The sequence below is a fragment of the Salvelinus alpinus genome, chromosome 12 (genome assembly GCF_045679555.1).
Source record: "Salvelinus alpinus chromosome 12, SLU_Salpinus.1, whole genome shotgun sequence".
In the NCBI taxonomy this organism is placed as follows: Eukaryota; Metazoa; Chordata; class Actinopteri; order Salmoniformes; family Salmonidae; genus Salvelinus; species Salvelinus alpinus.
In genome coordinates this window covers 48286716-48304683 of record NC_092097.1, presented here as the reverse complement: position 1 = coordinate 48304683, position 17968 = coordinate 48286716, and the positions used below count along the sequence as shown (strand labels likewise).

Here is a 17968-nt window from a genome sequence, read left to right as displayed (position 1 = left end):
TCTTACAAACCACAATTCATTAATTTGGTCACCATTTGTAAGCTGTTGTAAATTATTGTCATTTGTCAATGTATTTTTTTTTACATTAGTAAGTAACTGTTTTATTTAGGCTACAAACAATTTTATGAGTGAGATCAGATTTCAATGATTAACCAACTGTACAATAATAAAGATAAGACTTTAATAATCAGACATTAAAAGAAACTGTTATCGAATCTACCTCAAGAAGATACCTTTTTTATTTATTTTCTTATCTGTGACGGAAACGTATATTAGCCAGCCCAGGAATCAGTGAAGCACATCAGTGAAGGAAGGAGAAAATCCAGCTATCCCTGTTAGAAAAAGAGGGTTTTTACTGCATAATTATGCACCCTGTCACAATTAAAGCCCCATTCATTCATGCACTTTCTTATTCACTGTCAGAAGGAAACCCATAGAGGTTTTCGCTAGCGATTGTTAGCAGCTGTAGTCTGTCATATATGTCATCACCAAGGCCCTAGACTAGAATTCCCCCATGGTATTAATCTACAGTAGCAAGGGCAGCCTCCTAAATTGCACCCTATTCACCATATAGGGCACTACTTTTGACCAAGGCTCATAGGGCTCTGGTCAAAAATAGTGCACTATGTAGGGAATAACGTGCCTTTTAGGACGCTGCCAGGTTGTCATTGTACATTCTAGTGTGGTGCTCCACTACAATTACTCCATTAACCATCCTGCACCATTCCTCTAGGTCGGCTTAAATTACAGTCTTGTTACGACGAGTCTCCCGCTAGTTAAAGATGGAATAGATGTTTTTTTTATTTTTAGGAAAACCGTTCCATGTTCAATATTTGAAATGGCTAAGAATCATGCATGCTGTGAAACATAGCGATTGAATTGGAGTAAAACATCTGTTATGAGCTTTCGCCCTTATCTCCTGATGCTGTAGCTGTCGTGAGCATAACAGCTCTTAGAATTAATTAGGGTTTTCCGAAAATGGTTGCCAACCTGTTCCCTCTCGCTCCCTTTCTCTCTTACTCACCTCCTGTGTCTCCCCTTCCCTGCTCCCCTCTCCCCCACCTTTCCCTCCCTATCCTCTCTGCCCACTCCCATCCCACTCTTCTACCCCCTCTCTCCCACCCCACCTACTCTCCTCTATCCCCATCTCCTCTCCCCCATCTCTCCCTCGTTAGGAGTACCAGGGCTCCTCTGTGCTGGGACAGTTTGTGACCCGCTTCATGCTGAGGGAGACCTCCAGCCAGCTGCTCTCTCTTCAAATGTCCCTGCAGTGTGCCATGGAGGCTGTGGAGGAGCAAAGCAGCCCTGCTCCGTGAGTCACTAGTGCTCAACACACCTAAAGACTATGGCAGCACCATACTACTGAATACCCAGTCTCAAATACACAACAGCACCTCAGGAATCAACACCACACCAGCTGCACCTCACTACTTAAAAAACAATGGAATTACCTCACCTCTCAACACCATTCCAGCCACAAACTCACTACTAAATCATTCTGTAGCGGTATTGTTAGCGAGGGGCAGCGCATGGTGAAGGCTCACCACCTCATTACTAAATACTATGACGCCACCTCATTACTAAATACTATGGCGCCACCTCATTACTAAATACTATGGCGCCTACTCATTACTAAATACTATGGCGCCACCTCATTACTAAATACTATGGCGCCACCTCATTACTAAATACTATGGCACCACCTCATTACTAAATACTATGGCGCCACCTCATTACTAAATACTATGGCGCCATCTCATTACTAAATACTATGGCGCCACCTCATTACTAAATACTATGGCGCCACCTCATTACTAAATACTATGGCACCACCTCATTACTAAATACTATGGCACTACCTCATTACTAAATACTATGGCACCACCTCATTACTAAACACTATGGCACCACCTCATTACTAAACACTATGGCACCACCTCATTACTAAATACTATGGCACCACCTCATTACTAAATATTATGGCACTACCTCATTACTAAATACTATGACACTACCTCATTACTAAATACTATGGCACTACCCCATTACTAAATACTATGGCACCACCTCACTACTAAATACTATGGCACCACCTCACTACTAAATACTATGGCACCACCTCATTATTAAATACTATGGCACCACCTCATTACTAAATACTATGGCACTACCTCATTACTAAATACTATGGCACTACCTCATTATTAAATACTATGGCACCACCTCACTACTAAATACTATGGCACCACCTCACTACTAAATACTATGGCACCACCTCATTACTAAACACTATGGCACCACCTCATTACTAAACACTATGGCACCACCTCATTACTAAATACTATGGCACCACCTCACTACTAAATACTATGGCACCACCTCATTACTAAATACTATGGCACCACCTCATTACTAAATACTATGGCACCACCTCATTACTAAATACTATGGCACCACCTCACTACTAAATACTATGGCACCACCTCATTACTAAATAATATGGCACCACCTCATTACTAAATACTATGGCACCACCTCATTACTAAATACTATGGCACCACCTCACTACTAAATACTATGGCACCACCTCATTACTAAATACTATGGCACCACCTCATTACTAAATACTATGGCACCACCTTTTTGTCCTCCTTTCTGTTCGTCTGTGGTAGTACTCTATGTGCTGCAGTGCCCTTTGGGGCTGCTAACTGGCCCAGCAGTAGAAGTGCCCCAGTCATACACTCCCTCTGCTCTGTCAGCAGGACAGGCAGGCACACAGAGTCTTAACCTGCTGGAGAAAACAATGTTTCTCCATCCATCTACTCTGTCACACAAATACACACACAGAGACACCCACAGACTCAGATGCACATGCACACACAAGTTACTCTGTTACACACATACATTAACACACACACTTCATCTATGAATGGTTAGGGTCAGCCCTGAGCAGTCAACACCATGTCCTACACTTCCCAAGGGGATAATTACAATGTTGGGCTTGTCATTTGGAATTGGAACTATCCACAAAATCGCTTTCACCCTTCTTTGTTGTGTTTTGGTTGGACCAATGTTCTGCTGCTGCCTACTATCTACTACCTATCGTCTACTGCTACTACCGTCTACTGCTGCTACTGTCTACTGCTGCTACGTCTATTGCTACAACTGCCTACTGATGCTACCTTCTACTGTCTGCTGCTACCGTCTACTGTCTACTGCTGCTACCATCTACTGTCTACTGCTGCTACCATCTACTGTCTACTGCTGCTACGGTCTACTGCTGCTACGGTCTACTGCTGTTACCATCTACTGCCTACTGCTGCTACTGTCTACTGCTGCTACCGCCTACTGCTGCTACCATCTACTGCTACCGCCTACTGCTGCTACCGCCTACTGCTGCTACCGTCTACTGCTGCTACCATCTTTTGCTGCTACCGTCTACTGCTGCTTCCGCCTACTGCTGCTTCCGCCTACTGCTGCTACAGTCTACTGCTGCTACCGCCTACTGCTGCTACCGTCTACTGCTACTACCGTCTACTGTCTACTGCTGCTATCGCATACTGCTGCTTCCGCCTACTGCTGCTACAGTCTACTGCTGCTTCCGCCTACTGCTGCTACCGTCTACTGCTGCTACCGCCTACTGCTGCTACCGTCTACTGCTGCTACCGTCTACTGCTGCTACCGTCTACTGCTACTACCGTTTACTGCTACTACCGTCTACTGCTGCTACCGTCTACTGCTGCTACCGTCTACTGCTGCTACCGTCTACTGCTGCTGCCGTCTACTGCTACTACCGTCTACTGCTGCTACCGTCTACTGCTGCTACCGTCTACTGCTGCTACCGTCTACTGCTGCTACCGCCTACTGCTGCTACCGTCTACTGCTGCTACCGCCTACTGCTGCTACCGCCTACTGCTGCTACCGTCTACTGCTGCTACCGTCTACTGCTACTACTGTCTACTGCTGCTACCGTCTACTGCTGCTACCGTCTACTGCTGCTACCGCCTACTGCTAATACCGTCTACTGCTGCTACGGCCTGCTGCTGCTACCATCTACCGTCTACTGCTGCTTCCGTCTACTGCTGCCACCGTCTACTGCTGCTTCCGTCTACTGCTGCCACCGTCTACTGCTGCTACCGTCTACTGCTGCTACCGCCTACTGCTGCTACCATCTACTGTCTACTGCTGCTACCGTCTACTGCTGCTACCATCTACCGCCTACTGCCACTACCGCCTACTGCTGCTACCGTCTACTGCTGCAACCGTCTACTGCTGCTACCATCTTTTGCTGCTACCGTCTACTGCTGCTACCGTCTACTGTCTACTGCTACTACCGTCTACTGTCTACTGCTGCTACCGTCTTTGGCTGCTACCGGCTACTGCTGCTACCGCCTACTGCTGCTACCGCCTACTGCTGCTACCGTCTACTGCTGCTACTGTCTACTGCTGATACCGCCTACTGCTGCTACCATCTACTGTCTACTGCTGCTACCGTCTACTGCTGCTACCGCCTACTGCTGCTACCGTCTACTGCTGCTACCGTCTACTGCTGCTACCATCTACCGTCTACTGCTGCTACCATCTACCGTCTACTGCTGCTACCGCCTACTGCTGCTACCATCTACCGTCTACTGCTGCTATGGCCTGCTGCTGCTACCGTCTACTGCTGCTACCGCCTACCGTCTACTGCTGCTACCGCCTACCGTCTACTGCTGCTACCGCCTACTGTCTACTGCTGCTACCGCCTACCGTCTACTGCTGCTACCGCCTACCGTCTACTGCTGCTACCATCTACCGTCTACTGCTGCTACCGCCTACTGTCTACTGCTGCTACCGCCTACCGTCTACTGCTGCTACCGCCCACTGCTGCTACCGCCTACTGCTGCTACCATCTACCGTCTACTGCTGCTACGGCCTGCTGCTGCTACCGCCTACTGCTGCTACCATCTACCGTCTACTGCTGCTACGGCCTGCTGCTGCTACCGTCTACTGCTGCTACCGTCTACTGCTGCTACCGTCTACTGCTGCTACCGCCCACTGCTGCTACCGCCTACCGTCTACTGCTGCTACCGCCTACCGTCTACTGCTGCTACCGCCTACCGTCTACTGCTGCTACCGCCTACTGTCTACTGCTGCTACCGCCTACCGTCTACTGCTGCTACCGCCTACCGTCTACTGCTGCTACCGCCTACTGTCTACTGCTGCTACCGCCTACCGTCTACTGCTGCTACCGCCCACTGCTGCTACCGCCTACCGTCTACTTCTGCTACCGCCTACCGTCTACTGCTGCTACCGCCTACCGTCTACTGCTGCTACCGCCTACTGTCTACTGCTGGTACCGCCTACCGTCTACTGCTGCTACCACCCACTGCTGCTACCGCCTACCGTCTACTGCTGCTACCGTCTACTGCTGCTGCTACGGCCTGCTGCTGCTACCGCCTACCGCCTACTGCTGCTACCATCTACCGTCTACTGCTGCTACGGCCTGCTGCTGCTACCGTCTACTGCTGCTACCGCCTACCGTCTACTGCTGCTACCGCCTACCGTCTACTGCTGCTACCGCCTACTGTCTACTGCTGCTACCGCCTACCGTCTACTGCTGCTACCGCCCACTGCTGCTACCGCCTACCGTCTACTGCTGCTACCGCCTACCGTCTACTGCTGCTACCGCCTACTGTCTACTGCTGCTACCGCCTACCGTCTACTGCTGCTACCGCCCACTGCTGCTACCGCCTACCGCCTACTGCTGCTACCGCCTACTGTCTACTGCTGCTACCGCCTACCGTCTACTGCTGCTACCACCCACTGCTGCTACCGCCTACCGTCTACTGCTGCTACCGTCTACTGCTGCTGCTACGGCCTGCTGCTGCTACCGCCTACCGCCTACTGCTGCTACCATCTACCGTCTACTGCTGCTACGGCCTGCTGCTGCTACCGTCTACTGCTGCTACCGCCTACCGTCTACTGCTGCTACCGCCTACCGTCTACTGCTGCTACCGCCTACTGTCTACTGCTGCTACCGCCTACCGTCTACTGCTGCTACCGCCCACTGCTGCTACCGCCTACCGTCTACTGCTGCTACCGCCTACCGTCTACTGCTGCTACCGCCTACCGTCTACTGCTGCTACCGCCTACTGTCTACTGCTGCTACCGCCTACCGTCTACTGCTGCTACCGCCCACTGCTGCTACCGCCTACCGCCTACTGCTGCTACCATCTACCGTCTACTGCTGCTACGGCCTGCTGCTGCTACCGTCTACTGCTGCTACCGCCTACCGTCTACTGCTGCTACCGCCTACTGTCTACTGCTGCTACCGCCTACCGTCTACTGCTGCTACCGCCCACTGCTGCTACCGCCTACCGCCTACTTCTGCTACCATCTACCGTCTACTGCTGCTACGGCCTGCTGCTGCTACCGTCTACTGCTGCTACCGCCTACCGCCTACTGCTGCTACCGCCTACCGTCTACTGCTGCTACCGCCTACTGTCTACTGCTGCTACCGTCTACTGCTGCTACCGCCCACTGCTGCTACCGCCTACTGTCTACTGCTGCTACCGCCTACCGTCTACTGCTGCTACCGCCCACTGCTGCTACCGCCTACCGTCTACTGCTGCTACCGCCTACCGTCTACTGCTGCTACCGCCTACCGTCTACTGCTGCTACCGCCTACTGTCTACTGCTGCTACCGCCTACCGTCTACTGCTGCTACCGCCCACTGCTGCTACCGCCTACTGTCTACTGCTGCTACCGCCTACCGTCTACTGCTGCTACCGCCCACTGCTGCTACCGCCTACCGTCTACTGCTGCTACCGCCTACCGTCTACTGCTGCTACCGCCTACTGTCTACTGCTGCTACCGCCTACCGTCTACTGCTGCTACCACCCACTGCTGCTACCGCCTACCGTCTACTGCTGCTACCGTCTACTGCTGCTGCTACGGCCTGCTGCTGCTACCGCCTACCGCCTACTGCTGCTACCATCTACCGTCTACTGCTGCTACGGCCTGCTGCTGCTACCGTCTACTGCTGCTACCGCCTACCGTCTACTGCTGCTACCGCCTACCGTCTACTGCTGCTACCGCCTACTGTCTACTGCTGCTACCGCCTACCGTCTACTGCTGCTACCGCCCACTGCTGCTACCGCCTACCGTCTACTGCTGCTACCGCCTACCGTCTACTGCTGCTACCGCCTACCGTCTACTGCTGCTACCGCCTACTGTCTACTGCTGCTACCGCCTACCGTCTACTGCTGCTACCGCCCACTGCTGCTACCGCCTACCGCCTACTGCTGCTACCATCTACCGTCTACTGCTGCTACGGCCTGCTGCTGCTACCGTCTACTGCTGCTACCGCCTACCGTCTACTGCTGCTACCGCCTACTGTCTACTGCTGCTACCGCCTACCGTCTACTGCTGCTACCGCCCACTGCTGCTACCGCCTACCGCCTACTTCTGCTACCATCTACCGTCTACTGCTGCTACGGCCTGCTGCTGCTACCGTCTACTGCTGCTACCGCCTACCGCCTACTGCTGCTACCGCCTACCGTCTACTGCTGCTACCGCCTACCGTCTACTGCTGCTACCGCCTACTGTCTACTGCTGCTACCGCCTACCGTCTACTGCTGCTACCGCCCACTGCTGCTACCGCCTACTGTCTACTGCTGCTACCGCCTACCGTCTACTGCTGCTACCGCCCACTGCTGCTACCGCCTACCGTCTACTGCTGCTACCGCCTACCGTCTACTGCTGCTACCGCCTACCGTCTACTGCTGATACCGCCTACTGTCTACTGCTGCTACCGCCTACCGTCTACTGCTGCTACCGCCCACTGCTGCTACCGCCTACCGTCTACTGCTGCTACCGCCCACTGCTGCTACCGCCTACCGTCTACTGCTGCTACCATCTACCGTCTACTGCTGCTACCGCCTACTGCTGCTGCTACGGCCTGCTGCTGCTACCGCCCACTGCTGCTACCTTCTACCGTCTGCTGCTGCTACCATCTACTGCTGCCTCTCCTCCACTGACCTGATGAACCTCTACTGCCTGACGCCTACAGTCTACCGCCTACTACTGCTACCGTCTACTACTGCCTACCGTCTACTGCCTACCTTCTACCGCCTACCTTCTACTGCCTACCTTCTACCATCATCATTCTTCACTATTCTCTTCTTCTCTGAATGTTATTCCTCCTCTCTTCGTCTCCTGTGACCAGTGCCATCCCTCCCTTTCTCACCTCTCTGACAGTTACACCATTCGTTTTGATCTTTATTCCTCTTCCTTTTCTGGTCCTGTCTGTCTTCAGGAGAGAGGTGAAGGTGGTGGAGCATCCCTCGGCGCAGAGGAACAGCAGGCGATGTGGCCGCAAGGTTCAGAAGAACATGTGCCTCTCCCCCACCGACCCCTACTCAGGCATTCTCACTACAGGTAATACCAATGCTTAATCCACACAATCCTGTGTGGCTCAGTTGGTAAGAGTGTGGCTGTTACGTACGCCTCTTGGAGGAGGGTACGCAACACCCCGCTACATCTCAACTCCTCGTGGAGTGAAAAAGTAGCAACGGCAGGGTTGTGAGTTTGATTCCCGCCAGTGTCAACAATACAAAAAAAAATTGCACTTACTATTGTAAGTTGATATAAACAAACATGTCTGCTAAATTACATTGTTGTGGTTATTGAAAAGTAAAAATGCTATTTTAGGTTTGGGGTTAGGAGTTATGGTTAGGGGTTTGGGAAAATAGGATTTTGAATGGGAACATATTTTTACTCCCCAGAAAATCCTGACAAGTAACGAAAACGTGTGTGTGTTTCGTAGGAGTGACCATGGAGACTGATGACCACTGGTGCTCCCAGATCAACAGGCTCCAGTTGCTATTGGACAAGCTGGAGTGGCAGGTACTGGACTGTCCTGGGGATATCTCATCCTGACAACCTGAATACCTCTTGCTCTAATGCTCTGTGCTGCTCATTCCTATAACCGGTTCATGCCATATGTTCTTTCTCTCTCACTCACAACTTTAAATCCCTATGCTCTCTGTGTCTCCTGTTCTATGTCTGTCTGTCATTCTTTTACTCCCTAAGCCCTTTCTTTCGCCTGCCTGCCTATCTGTATGACTGTCTCGTTTGTCAATCAAGAGGAACCTGTACTGCAATATCAGAGCAATTCATAACCTGCAGCACGAACTGTAGTGCAATATCAATCGTCACCTCACAGCCTCTCATTCCCTTTGCAGTGAGCTATATCACCTTTAGGTTCAACTTCATACTCTAATTTAATATGATAGAGCAATATAAGCTTTCTCATGAATGGAAATAGAGGGTTCTAAATGTACGGGCAGGGGTTGAAATAAACTCTAGTCAGAATGTTTGTCAATGATACAATGTATTGGATAATTATATTATATACCGTGCATGAGTTAATTATATTCTAGTCAGACCTAGGTTCAAGTAGTATTTGTTTTCTTTCAGATAGTTTGAGCGTTTGATTGAGCCACATGGGTGTGGTTTACACTTTTGGGACTTTTCCATTGGTTCCATTCGATCAGGAAAGCTCAGTCAAGCAGAGCTAAAGTATTTAAAATAAAACACACGGGCGTCCCAAGTGGCGCAGCGGTCTAAGGCACTGCATCGCAGTGCTTGAGGCGTCACTACAGACCTGGGTTCGATTCCAGGCTGTGTCACAACCGGCCGTGCAACTGCGCACAATTGGCCCAGCGTTGTCCAGGTTAGGGAAGGGTTTGGCCGGAGGGGCTTTACTTGTCTCATCGTGCCCTACGACTCCTAGTGGTGAACCGGGTGCCTGCAGGCTGGCTTCTGGGTTAAACAGGCGGGTGTTAAGAAGTGCAGTTTGCTTGGGTCATGTTTTGTAGGACGCATGACTCAACCTTCGCTTCCCGAGCCTGTTGGGGAGCGGCAGCAATGGGACAAGATCAAAATTGGGGAGAAAAAAAGGAGTAAAATACACAACAAACAAAAAAAGGAAAAGAAAAGAAAACACCCACTTCTTGAACTCAGGTCTGATTCAAGTCCCGGTCAATATGAGTTCGAGCTTTTCCCATTATTAAGTAGGTTTTTAACGTTTTTTTTCAGAGTCCAAAATTGGAACCCCTGAAAGAAGATATGCTGGCCAGTACATATAAATCTGTGAGTGATGATTGTTGTTACTCTAAATTCGATTCAGTTCAATACAACTTTATTAATACCCTTAGGGGCACCTTGGGCCACAGGGTGTCTTTGGAGTTTAACAGCACAGTTATCCAATGAAAGTACACTTTAAAAGTTAAACGTTTTTTTTAAGTCAGGGTAACTCAGGATTTTACGTTGACACGTTTTTTACAATGAGTGCTACAGTTTCACTGTTCCATTTTCCATGATCCATCTTGTTTTTGATTTTCAAAGCAGAACGCACATCGCGCAACCAAATGAATTCACATAGCATCCGCCCCTGGGTGACTGTGCTCAGAAAACCTCCAGACTTTCAATTTCATCATTCACACATTGAGCTTCCCCTCACAGGCACAAAAAAACACTCCCCCATCTGCTCCTCAAACCTGCGTCTGTCTTTGTAGGAGCCCAGCTGTTGCCTATAGCTCAGCTGTAGGAGCTCAGGAGTGTTTGATGTCGTCCCTCAAACACCTTACTGTTCTTGTCTTTCTTGCACTCATCTTTTCTTACTAGCACTGATTCAGCTGATAGGTGCTTTTTGAAAGATATGACTGATATGTTTTTCTTACCTACTACTATATGTTGAAGCCTAATTTATACCTTATATATGTACGCAACGCAAGAAGGCAATTAGCTACTCAAAATGGCAATCTTGCATACTTGCTTCGATGTATAAATTGCAGGGCTGCTCACATCCACCTATGTTTGCTAAGCAAATATGCACCATTGCCATTTTACATAGCTAATTGAAGTTATTGCATTGTGTACTCTGTAGGGTATAAAAAAGGCTTACATGGATAGTGCGACATTTTGGCAGTTTTAGCCCTTTGTTCTACTGACAAAGTCAATTATCCTAGCCCTATTTACTATATACCCAGAGTCAATTAACCTAGCCCTATTTACTATATACCCAGAGTCAATTAACCTAGCCCTTTTTACTACATACCCAGAGTCAACTAACCTAGCCCTTTTTACTACATACCCAGAGTCAACTAACCTAGTCCTTTTTACTACATACCCAGAGTCAACTAACCTAGTCCTTTTTACTACTTACCCAGAGTCAGCTAACCTAGTCCTTTTTACTACATACCCAGAGTCAACTAACCTAGTCCTTTTTACTACTTACCCAGAGTCAGCTAACCTAGTCCTTTTTACTACATACCCAGAGTCAACTAACCTAGCCCTTTTTACTACATACCCAGAGTCAACTAACCTAGTCCTTTTTACTACTTACCCAGAGTCAGCTAACCTAGCCCTTTTTACTACATACCCAGAGTCAACTAACCTAGTCCTTTTTACTACTTACCCAGAGTCAGCTAACCTAGTCCTTTTTACTACATACCCAGAGTCAACTAACCTAGTCCTTTTTACTACATACCCAGAGTCAACTAACCTAGCCCTTTTTACTACATACCCAGAGTCAACTAACCTATCCCTTTTTACTACATACCCAGAGTCAACTAACCTAGCCCTTTTTACTACATACCCAGAGTCAACTAACCTAGCCCTTTTTACTACATACCCAGAGTCAATTAACCTAGCCCTTTTTACTACATACCCAGAGTCAACTAACCTAGTCCTTTTTACTACTTTCCCAGAGTCAATTAACCTAGCCCTTTTTACTACATACCCAGAGTCAACTAACCTAGCCCTTTTTACTACTTACCCAGAGTCAGATGAACTCATGGATACCATTTTTATGTCTCTGCGTGCAGTTTGAAGGAAATGTAAGGTCGTTTCTAGAGCCATTTCTAACTAATAGCTGATGATCGTGGACTACAGGAAAAGGAGGGCCGAACAGGCCCCCATTAACATCGACGGGGCTGTAGTGGAGTTGATCGAGAGTTTCAAGTTCCTTGGTGTCCACATCACCAACAAACTAACATGGTCCAAACACACCAAGACAGTCATGAAGAGGGCACGACAATGCCTTTTCCCCCTCAGGAGACTGAAAAGATTTGGCATGGGTCCCCAGATCCTCAAAAAGTTCTACAGCTGCACCATCGAAAGCATCCTGACCAGTTGCATCACTGCCTGGTATGGCAACTGCTCGGCATCCGACCGTAAGGTGCTACAGAGGGTAGTGCGTACAGCCCAGTACATCACTGGGGCCAAGCTTCCTGCCATCCAGGTCCTATATACTAGGCAGTGTCAGAGGAAGGCCAAAAAATTGTCAAAGATTCCAGCAACCCTAGTCATAGACTGTTCTCTCTGAAAACCGCATGGCAAGCGGCACTGGAGCGCCAAGTCTAGGTCCAAAAGGCTCCTTAACAGTTTATACCGCCAAGCCATAATACTGCTGAACAATTAATCAAATGGCCACCCGGACTATTTACATTGACCCCCCCCCGCCCCTTTGGTTTTACACTGCTGCTACTCGCTGTTTATTATCTATACATAGTCACTTTATCCCTACAAATTACCTCGACTAACCTGTACCCCCACATTGACTCGGTACCAGTACCCCCCTGTATATAGCCTCATTATTGTTATTTTATTGTGTTACTTTTTATTTAAAAAATTACTTTAGTTTATTTTGTCAATAACTCTATTTCTTGAACTGTCTTGTTGGTTAAGGGCTTGTAAGTAAGCATTTCACGGTAAGGTCTAAACCTGTTTGTATTTGGCGCATGTGACAAATAACATTTGATTTGAATTTGATTTAATAAGAGTGTCTACCAAATGTATGTAAATGATGTGTTTCCTTGTGGCGTCCGTGCCAACAGAACATCCTGCTGGTGCAGAGGCAGATGTTGGCAACGGAGGAGGATCTTGAGGAGTTCCAGAGGGTACTCAAGAGCTACGCAGACACCACATCCAACCACAGCGACAACTTGCAGTAAGTGAAATCAAAGTCCTAGAGAGTTACCTGGCTTAGATCCCAAAGCACAGTGGCTTGGCACAGGGCAGTGCAGGGCACACGACTCGCCGCCGAGTGATTCACCTGACCTGGCCTGTAAAAATGAAACTAAGGACCAGAGTTTATTAAATGTATCCTTTATTTAACTAGGCAAGTCAGTTAAGAACAAATTCTTACATACAATGACGGCCTACCCCGGCGATGCTGGGCCAATTGTGTGCCACCTTATGGGACTCCCAATCACGGCCGGATGTGATACAGCCCGGAATCGAACCAGGGACTGTAGTGACGCCTTTTGCACTGAGATGCAGTGCCTTAGACTGCTGTGCCACTCGGGAGCCCAGTTCTTCCTGGTCCGATCACATTGGCAGGAAAAGCCTATTCCTAGATGATAGAAAATATGTCATCAATGAGATTGTTCTATGTACTTCCCAACTATGGGATTCCTAAGAATTAGTTATATGTACTTTTTCAAAGGAAATATTAATTGATCGATTTTCCTGTTCATAAAAAAAAAGAAAAAAAGACACAGTTATGCATCATGATGGATTTGTGCTCATTTAATGCAAATTAGATCTTATTGCTTTGGCCTGATTGACTAACTCTACCAGATGCTAATTTCAACTCTCTCGGTCTCTTTCTGTCTCTCTCTCATCTCTCTCGCGCTCTCTCTCTGTCAGTGTGTCTATCCAGAAGCTCCCAGGGAAGTCGTGCTTCATAATATATGAGTTTTGGCAGGATCGTATCTCCTGGATGAGGTGGGTCTGTAGTGTGTGTGTGTGTGTGTGTGTGAGACGCTGGAAAGCGGCTCATTTCTTTCCTCCGCTGATGAGCAGATGGCCCATCTCTAATATCATGATACACACGCAACCTATTTCTCAGGGTTGATTTAAACACACCAGCCTGTTTCTCAGGGTTGATTTAAACACACCAGCCTGTTTCTCAGGGTTGATTTAAACACACCAGCCTGTTTCTCAGGGTTGATTTAAACACACCAGCCTGTTTCTCAGGGTTGATTTAAATACACCAGCCTGTTTCTCAGGGTTGATTTAAACACACCAGCCTGTTTCTCAGGGTTGATTTAAACACACCAGCCTGTTTCTCAGGGTTGATTTAAACACACCAGCCTGTTTCTCAGGGTTGATTTAAACACACCAGCCTGTTTCTCAGGGTTGATTTAAACACACCAGCCTGTTTCTCAGGGTTGATTTAAACACACCAGCCTGTTTCTCAGGGTTGATTTAAATACACCAGCCTGTTTCTCAGTGTTGATTTAAATACACCAGCCTGTTTCTCAGGGTTGATTTAAATACACCGACCTGTTTCTCAGGGTTGATTTAAATACACCGACCTGTTTCTCGGAGTTGATTTAAACACACCAGCCTGTTTCTCGGAGTTGATTTAAACAAACCAGCCTGTTTCTCAGGGTTGATTTAAATACACCGACCTGTTTCTCGGGGTTGATTTAAATACACCGACCTGTTTCTCGGGGTTGATTTAAACACACCGACCTGTTTCTCAGGGTTGATTTAAACACACCGACCTGTTTCTCAGGGTTGATTTAAACACACCAGCCTGTTTCTCAGGGTTGATTTAAACACACCAGCCTGTTTCTCAGGGTTGATTTAAACAAACCAGCCTGTTTCTCAGGGTTGATTTAAATACACCGACCTGTTTCTCGGGGTTGATTTAAACACACCGACCTGTTTCTCGGGGTTGATTTAAACACACCGACCTGTTTCTCGGGGTTGATTTAAACACACCGACCTGTTTCTCAGGGTTGATTTAAACACACCAATATGTACAGGGTAGATCAGACTGTGACACAGTCATATTTGTTCAATATCTTAACATTCAGTATTATTACATTCTAATTCTCATAAATGCATGTGCATATATTTAGTGCAAAGAGACTAGGAATATCAATCCAAACATATTAGTTGTATTGTGTAATGTGGTTTACTAACGAAGCCTTTCTGCTATTGGACATTGATAATAATGGTGATTATGTCTTACTGTCATGTCACAGGTCTATTGATTGTTGCTGTGTTCCTGTCCTCCCTAGCTACCTGCAGTCCGATGCCAGTAAGAATTTCCAGCGCTGTGTCATTGATATGCTGGAGGATCCCAAGCTTGTGTCTACCATGCTGCTCCCAGGTGTGTGTGTGTTACAATCTATACCTACCTATAATCAAATCAAATCAAATGTTATTTGTCACATACACATGGTTAGCAGATGTTAATGCGAGTGTAGCGTAATGCTTGTGCTTCTAGTTCCGACCATGCAGTAATATCTAACAAGTAATCTAACCTAACAATTTCGCAACAACTACCTTATACACACCAGTGTAAAGGAATGAATACGAATATGTACATAAAATTATATGAATGCGTGATGGCCGAACAGCATAGGCAAGATGCAGTAGATGGTATAGAGTACAGTGTATACATATGAGATAAGTAATGTAGGGTATGAAAACATTATATAAAGTGGCATTGTTTAGTGGCTAGTGATACATTTAATTACATCAAGATGGCAAGATGCAATAGATGGTATAGCGTACAGTATATACATATGAGATGAGTAATGTAGGGTATGTAAGCATTATATAAAGTGGCATTGTTTAAAGTGGCATTTACATTTATTACATACATTTTTCCATTATTAAAGTGGCTAGAGTTGAGTCAGTATGTTTGCAGCAGCCACTCAATGTTAGTACAGTGTCACTTGTGTTTTCTTGAAAATGTATGCTTTGCACATTATTGCTCACCCCCCCAAAAAAATACATACACATTTAAAATGTAAAATGTTGCATTGAGGCAAGTACATAATTTCACACTGGTCTTTGAGCGATTTACAGTGGCTTATGAAAATACAAAATTATGATTTTGAGATAGCAGTTTAAGCCATCTTAAAGGGAACACAACTTACCTTCTGTGGATACGTACCAGAAAGCAGACCTGGGTTCAAATACTATTTAAAATCCTTCAAATACTTTTAGAATTTGCTTTAGCCCGCCTGGAGAGACAGGGATTTGCAAATATTCTATTGGTTACATTGTGCCACGCAAGCTCAATCAAGCCGAGCAAAAGTATTTGAACCCAGATTTGCTAGAAATGACATGTTATTTACCCATTTATCCCCAACTCAAATAGAACTCCTCTCTTTTCCCCCTAGCATCCTGGTGGATCATGACTAACAACTAGCAACAGACCACAGAACACCATATCCCCCGCTCGCCCCCCCACACACATTTACATTTACATTTAAGTCATTTAGCAGACGCTCTTATCCAGAGCGACTTACAAATTGGTGCATTCACCTTATGATATCCAGTGGAACAACCACTTTACAATAGTGCATCTAACTCTTTTAAGGGGGGGGGGTTAGAAGGATTACTTTATCCTATCCTAGGTATTCCTTAAAGAGGTGGGGTTTCAGGTGTCTCCGGAAGGTGGTGATTGACTCCGCTGACCTGGCGTCGTGAGGGAGTTTGTTCCACCATTGGGGTGCCAGAGCAGCGAACAGTTTTGACTGGGCTGAGCGGGAAACACACACAACACAACCCCAAGACAAGAGATTCAAAAGGCATCCAAGTGTTTCTATGCGGACACAGAACACTGCGTTACTACAGCATCGTTCTGCAACATATTTCTTATGTACCGTTAACTAATACTGGTCATTGCCATAATGCGCTGTTTCTCTAAAAGAAAGGGGGTGAGGAAAAGCAGCCAAATGTATTGACATGAAAGCGATTCTTTGCATTGTAAAGCCAATGGCGACGCTTTTGAAGCTCTCACTCCGATACTATGTTAGAATCGATCACGTGGCTTGAATCAAACGGTTCCGGTTTAGTCAGTGCATTTTCATTCCTGACAGCGATGGAGACATCATACAGTTACTGCAATGTGATACACTACATGCTTTTTAATGACTACTTGCTATAACTTGCTTACACTTAAGTAGAATTTGAAGAGAACGACTGGAGCTCGCCGTTTAAAATGCATGCAGACCAACGTTTGACCGAGCCTCAGAAATGAGTTGCTTTGCATTCTCAATGCGTAACCTACAGATCATTTATTTCCTTAGATAGGAACCAATATGTGATGTGTTTCAAATGCTGAATGGTTCCTACTCTAGTCGGGGGGGGGGGTGGGGGTAGTTGCACCCTGCTGCTGTCTTATTGTTACATAAGGGACCCCTTGCAATGGAATCTTTCTATTGTTAGGTTTACTAGTGGTTTGAGTTACGTTGCCTGTCTTTAATTAAAGGAGTTTGTCCCAGATAATTAACCTGTTTAAAGAAAGTATGTATCTATTAAGCCTATAAAGGAGGATACTTTGCAATGAGATTTCTTTGTGTGTCACCTTCTCAAGACATAGTTATCATAGGACTGTACTTTTCCCCCTATTTTTCCATAGTTTACTTTATTTAAGAGAATAATAAGATAATCAGTCATGTGCAGATGGATGTGTTGTCATTGTGTTGTCATTGTGCTTTTGTTGTTAATGAAGTATCTTTTCCATGTAGAAATTCAACATATTCACTTTAATAAAAGTTAATGGCCAGTCAGTTTACTCGACTCTGTTTTGAATTTCTAGGTGTACAGGTAAGAACACAAAAGGGTTCTTCAAAGGGTTCTCCCATGGGCATAAAACGCTTTTTCTCTAAGTGTATTACTTCAAACCTATTCACTATAAAGTATTTTAAAGTCCACTATATCTGCAAAAGATAACACATTTAGCAACTTAATTTCATGAGGTTTTGGCTTGCGTCGAGCAAAGCACTTTCTTCCTATTTTGTCGACTTCTCGACTAAAAAAACGATTCATCTTAGCCTCATGAATAATGGTTTCTCAGACACGGGTGACAAGACAGAGAAAGAAGCAACTCCCTTTGCATAGAAATGAAGATGGCTGGGAAAGAGCTCGACAAAACCCCCTGTCTCTA

General features: G+C 46.7%; 1 protein-coding gene across 3 annotated transcripts in view; it reads left to right on the top strand.

Moving 5' to 3' along the window:
• Nucleotides 1-17591, top strand: part of LOC139536284 (N-terminal EF-hand calcium-binding protein 1-like) — a 55001-nt gene extending 37410 nt beyond the window's left edge. For 2 of the 3 annotated variants that reach the window (XM_071336688.1, XM_071336689.1), the window contains exons 6-14: nt 1176-1312; nt 8300-8421; nt 8810-8889; nt 10084-10137; nt 12885-12997; nt 13699-13776; nt 15084-15175; nt 16197-16272; nt 16577-17591. In XM_071336688.1, the coding sequence (XP_071192789.1) occupies nt 1176-1312; nt 8300-8421; nt 8810-8889; nt 10084-10137; nt 12885-12997; nt 13699-13776; nt 15084-15175; nt 16197-16225 (705 nt within the window). In that variant the 3' untranslated portion in view covers nt 16226-16272; nt 16577-17591. The remainder of the gene's footprint in view (nt 1-1175; nt 1313-8299; nt 8422-8809; nt 8890-10083; nt 10138-12884; nt 12998-13698; nt 13777-15083; nt 15176-16196; nt 16273-16576) is intronic. The other variant, XM_071336690.1, reaches the window with a different exon arrangement.
• Nucleotides 17592-17968: the final 377 nt, after the last annotated feature.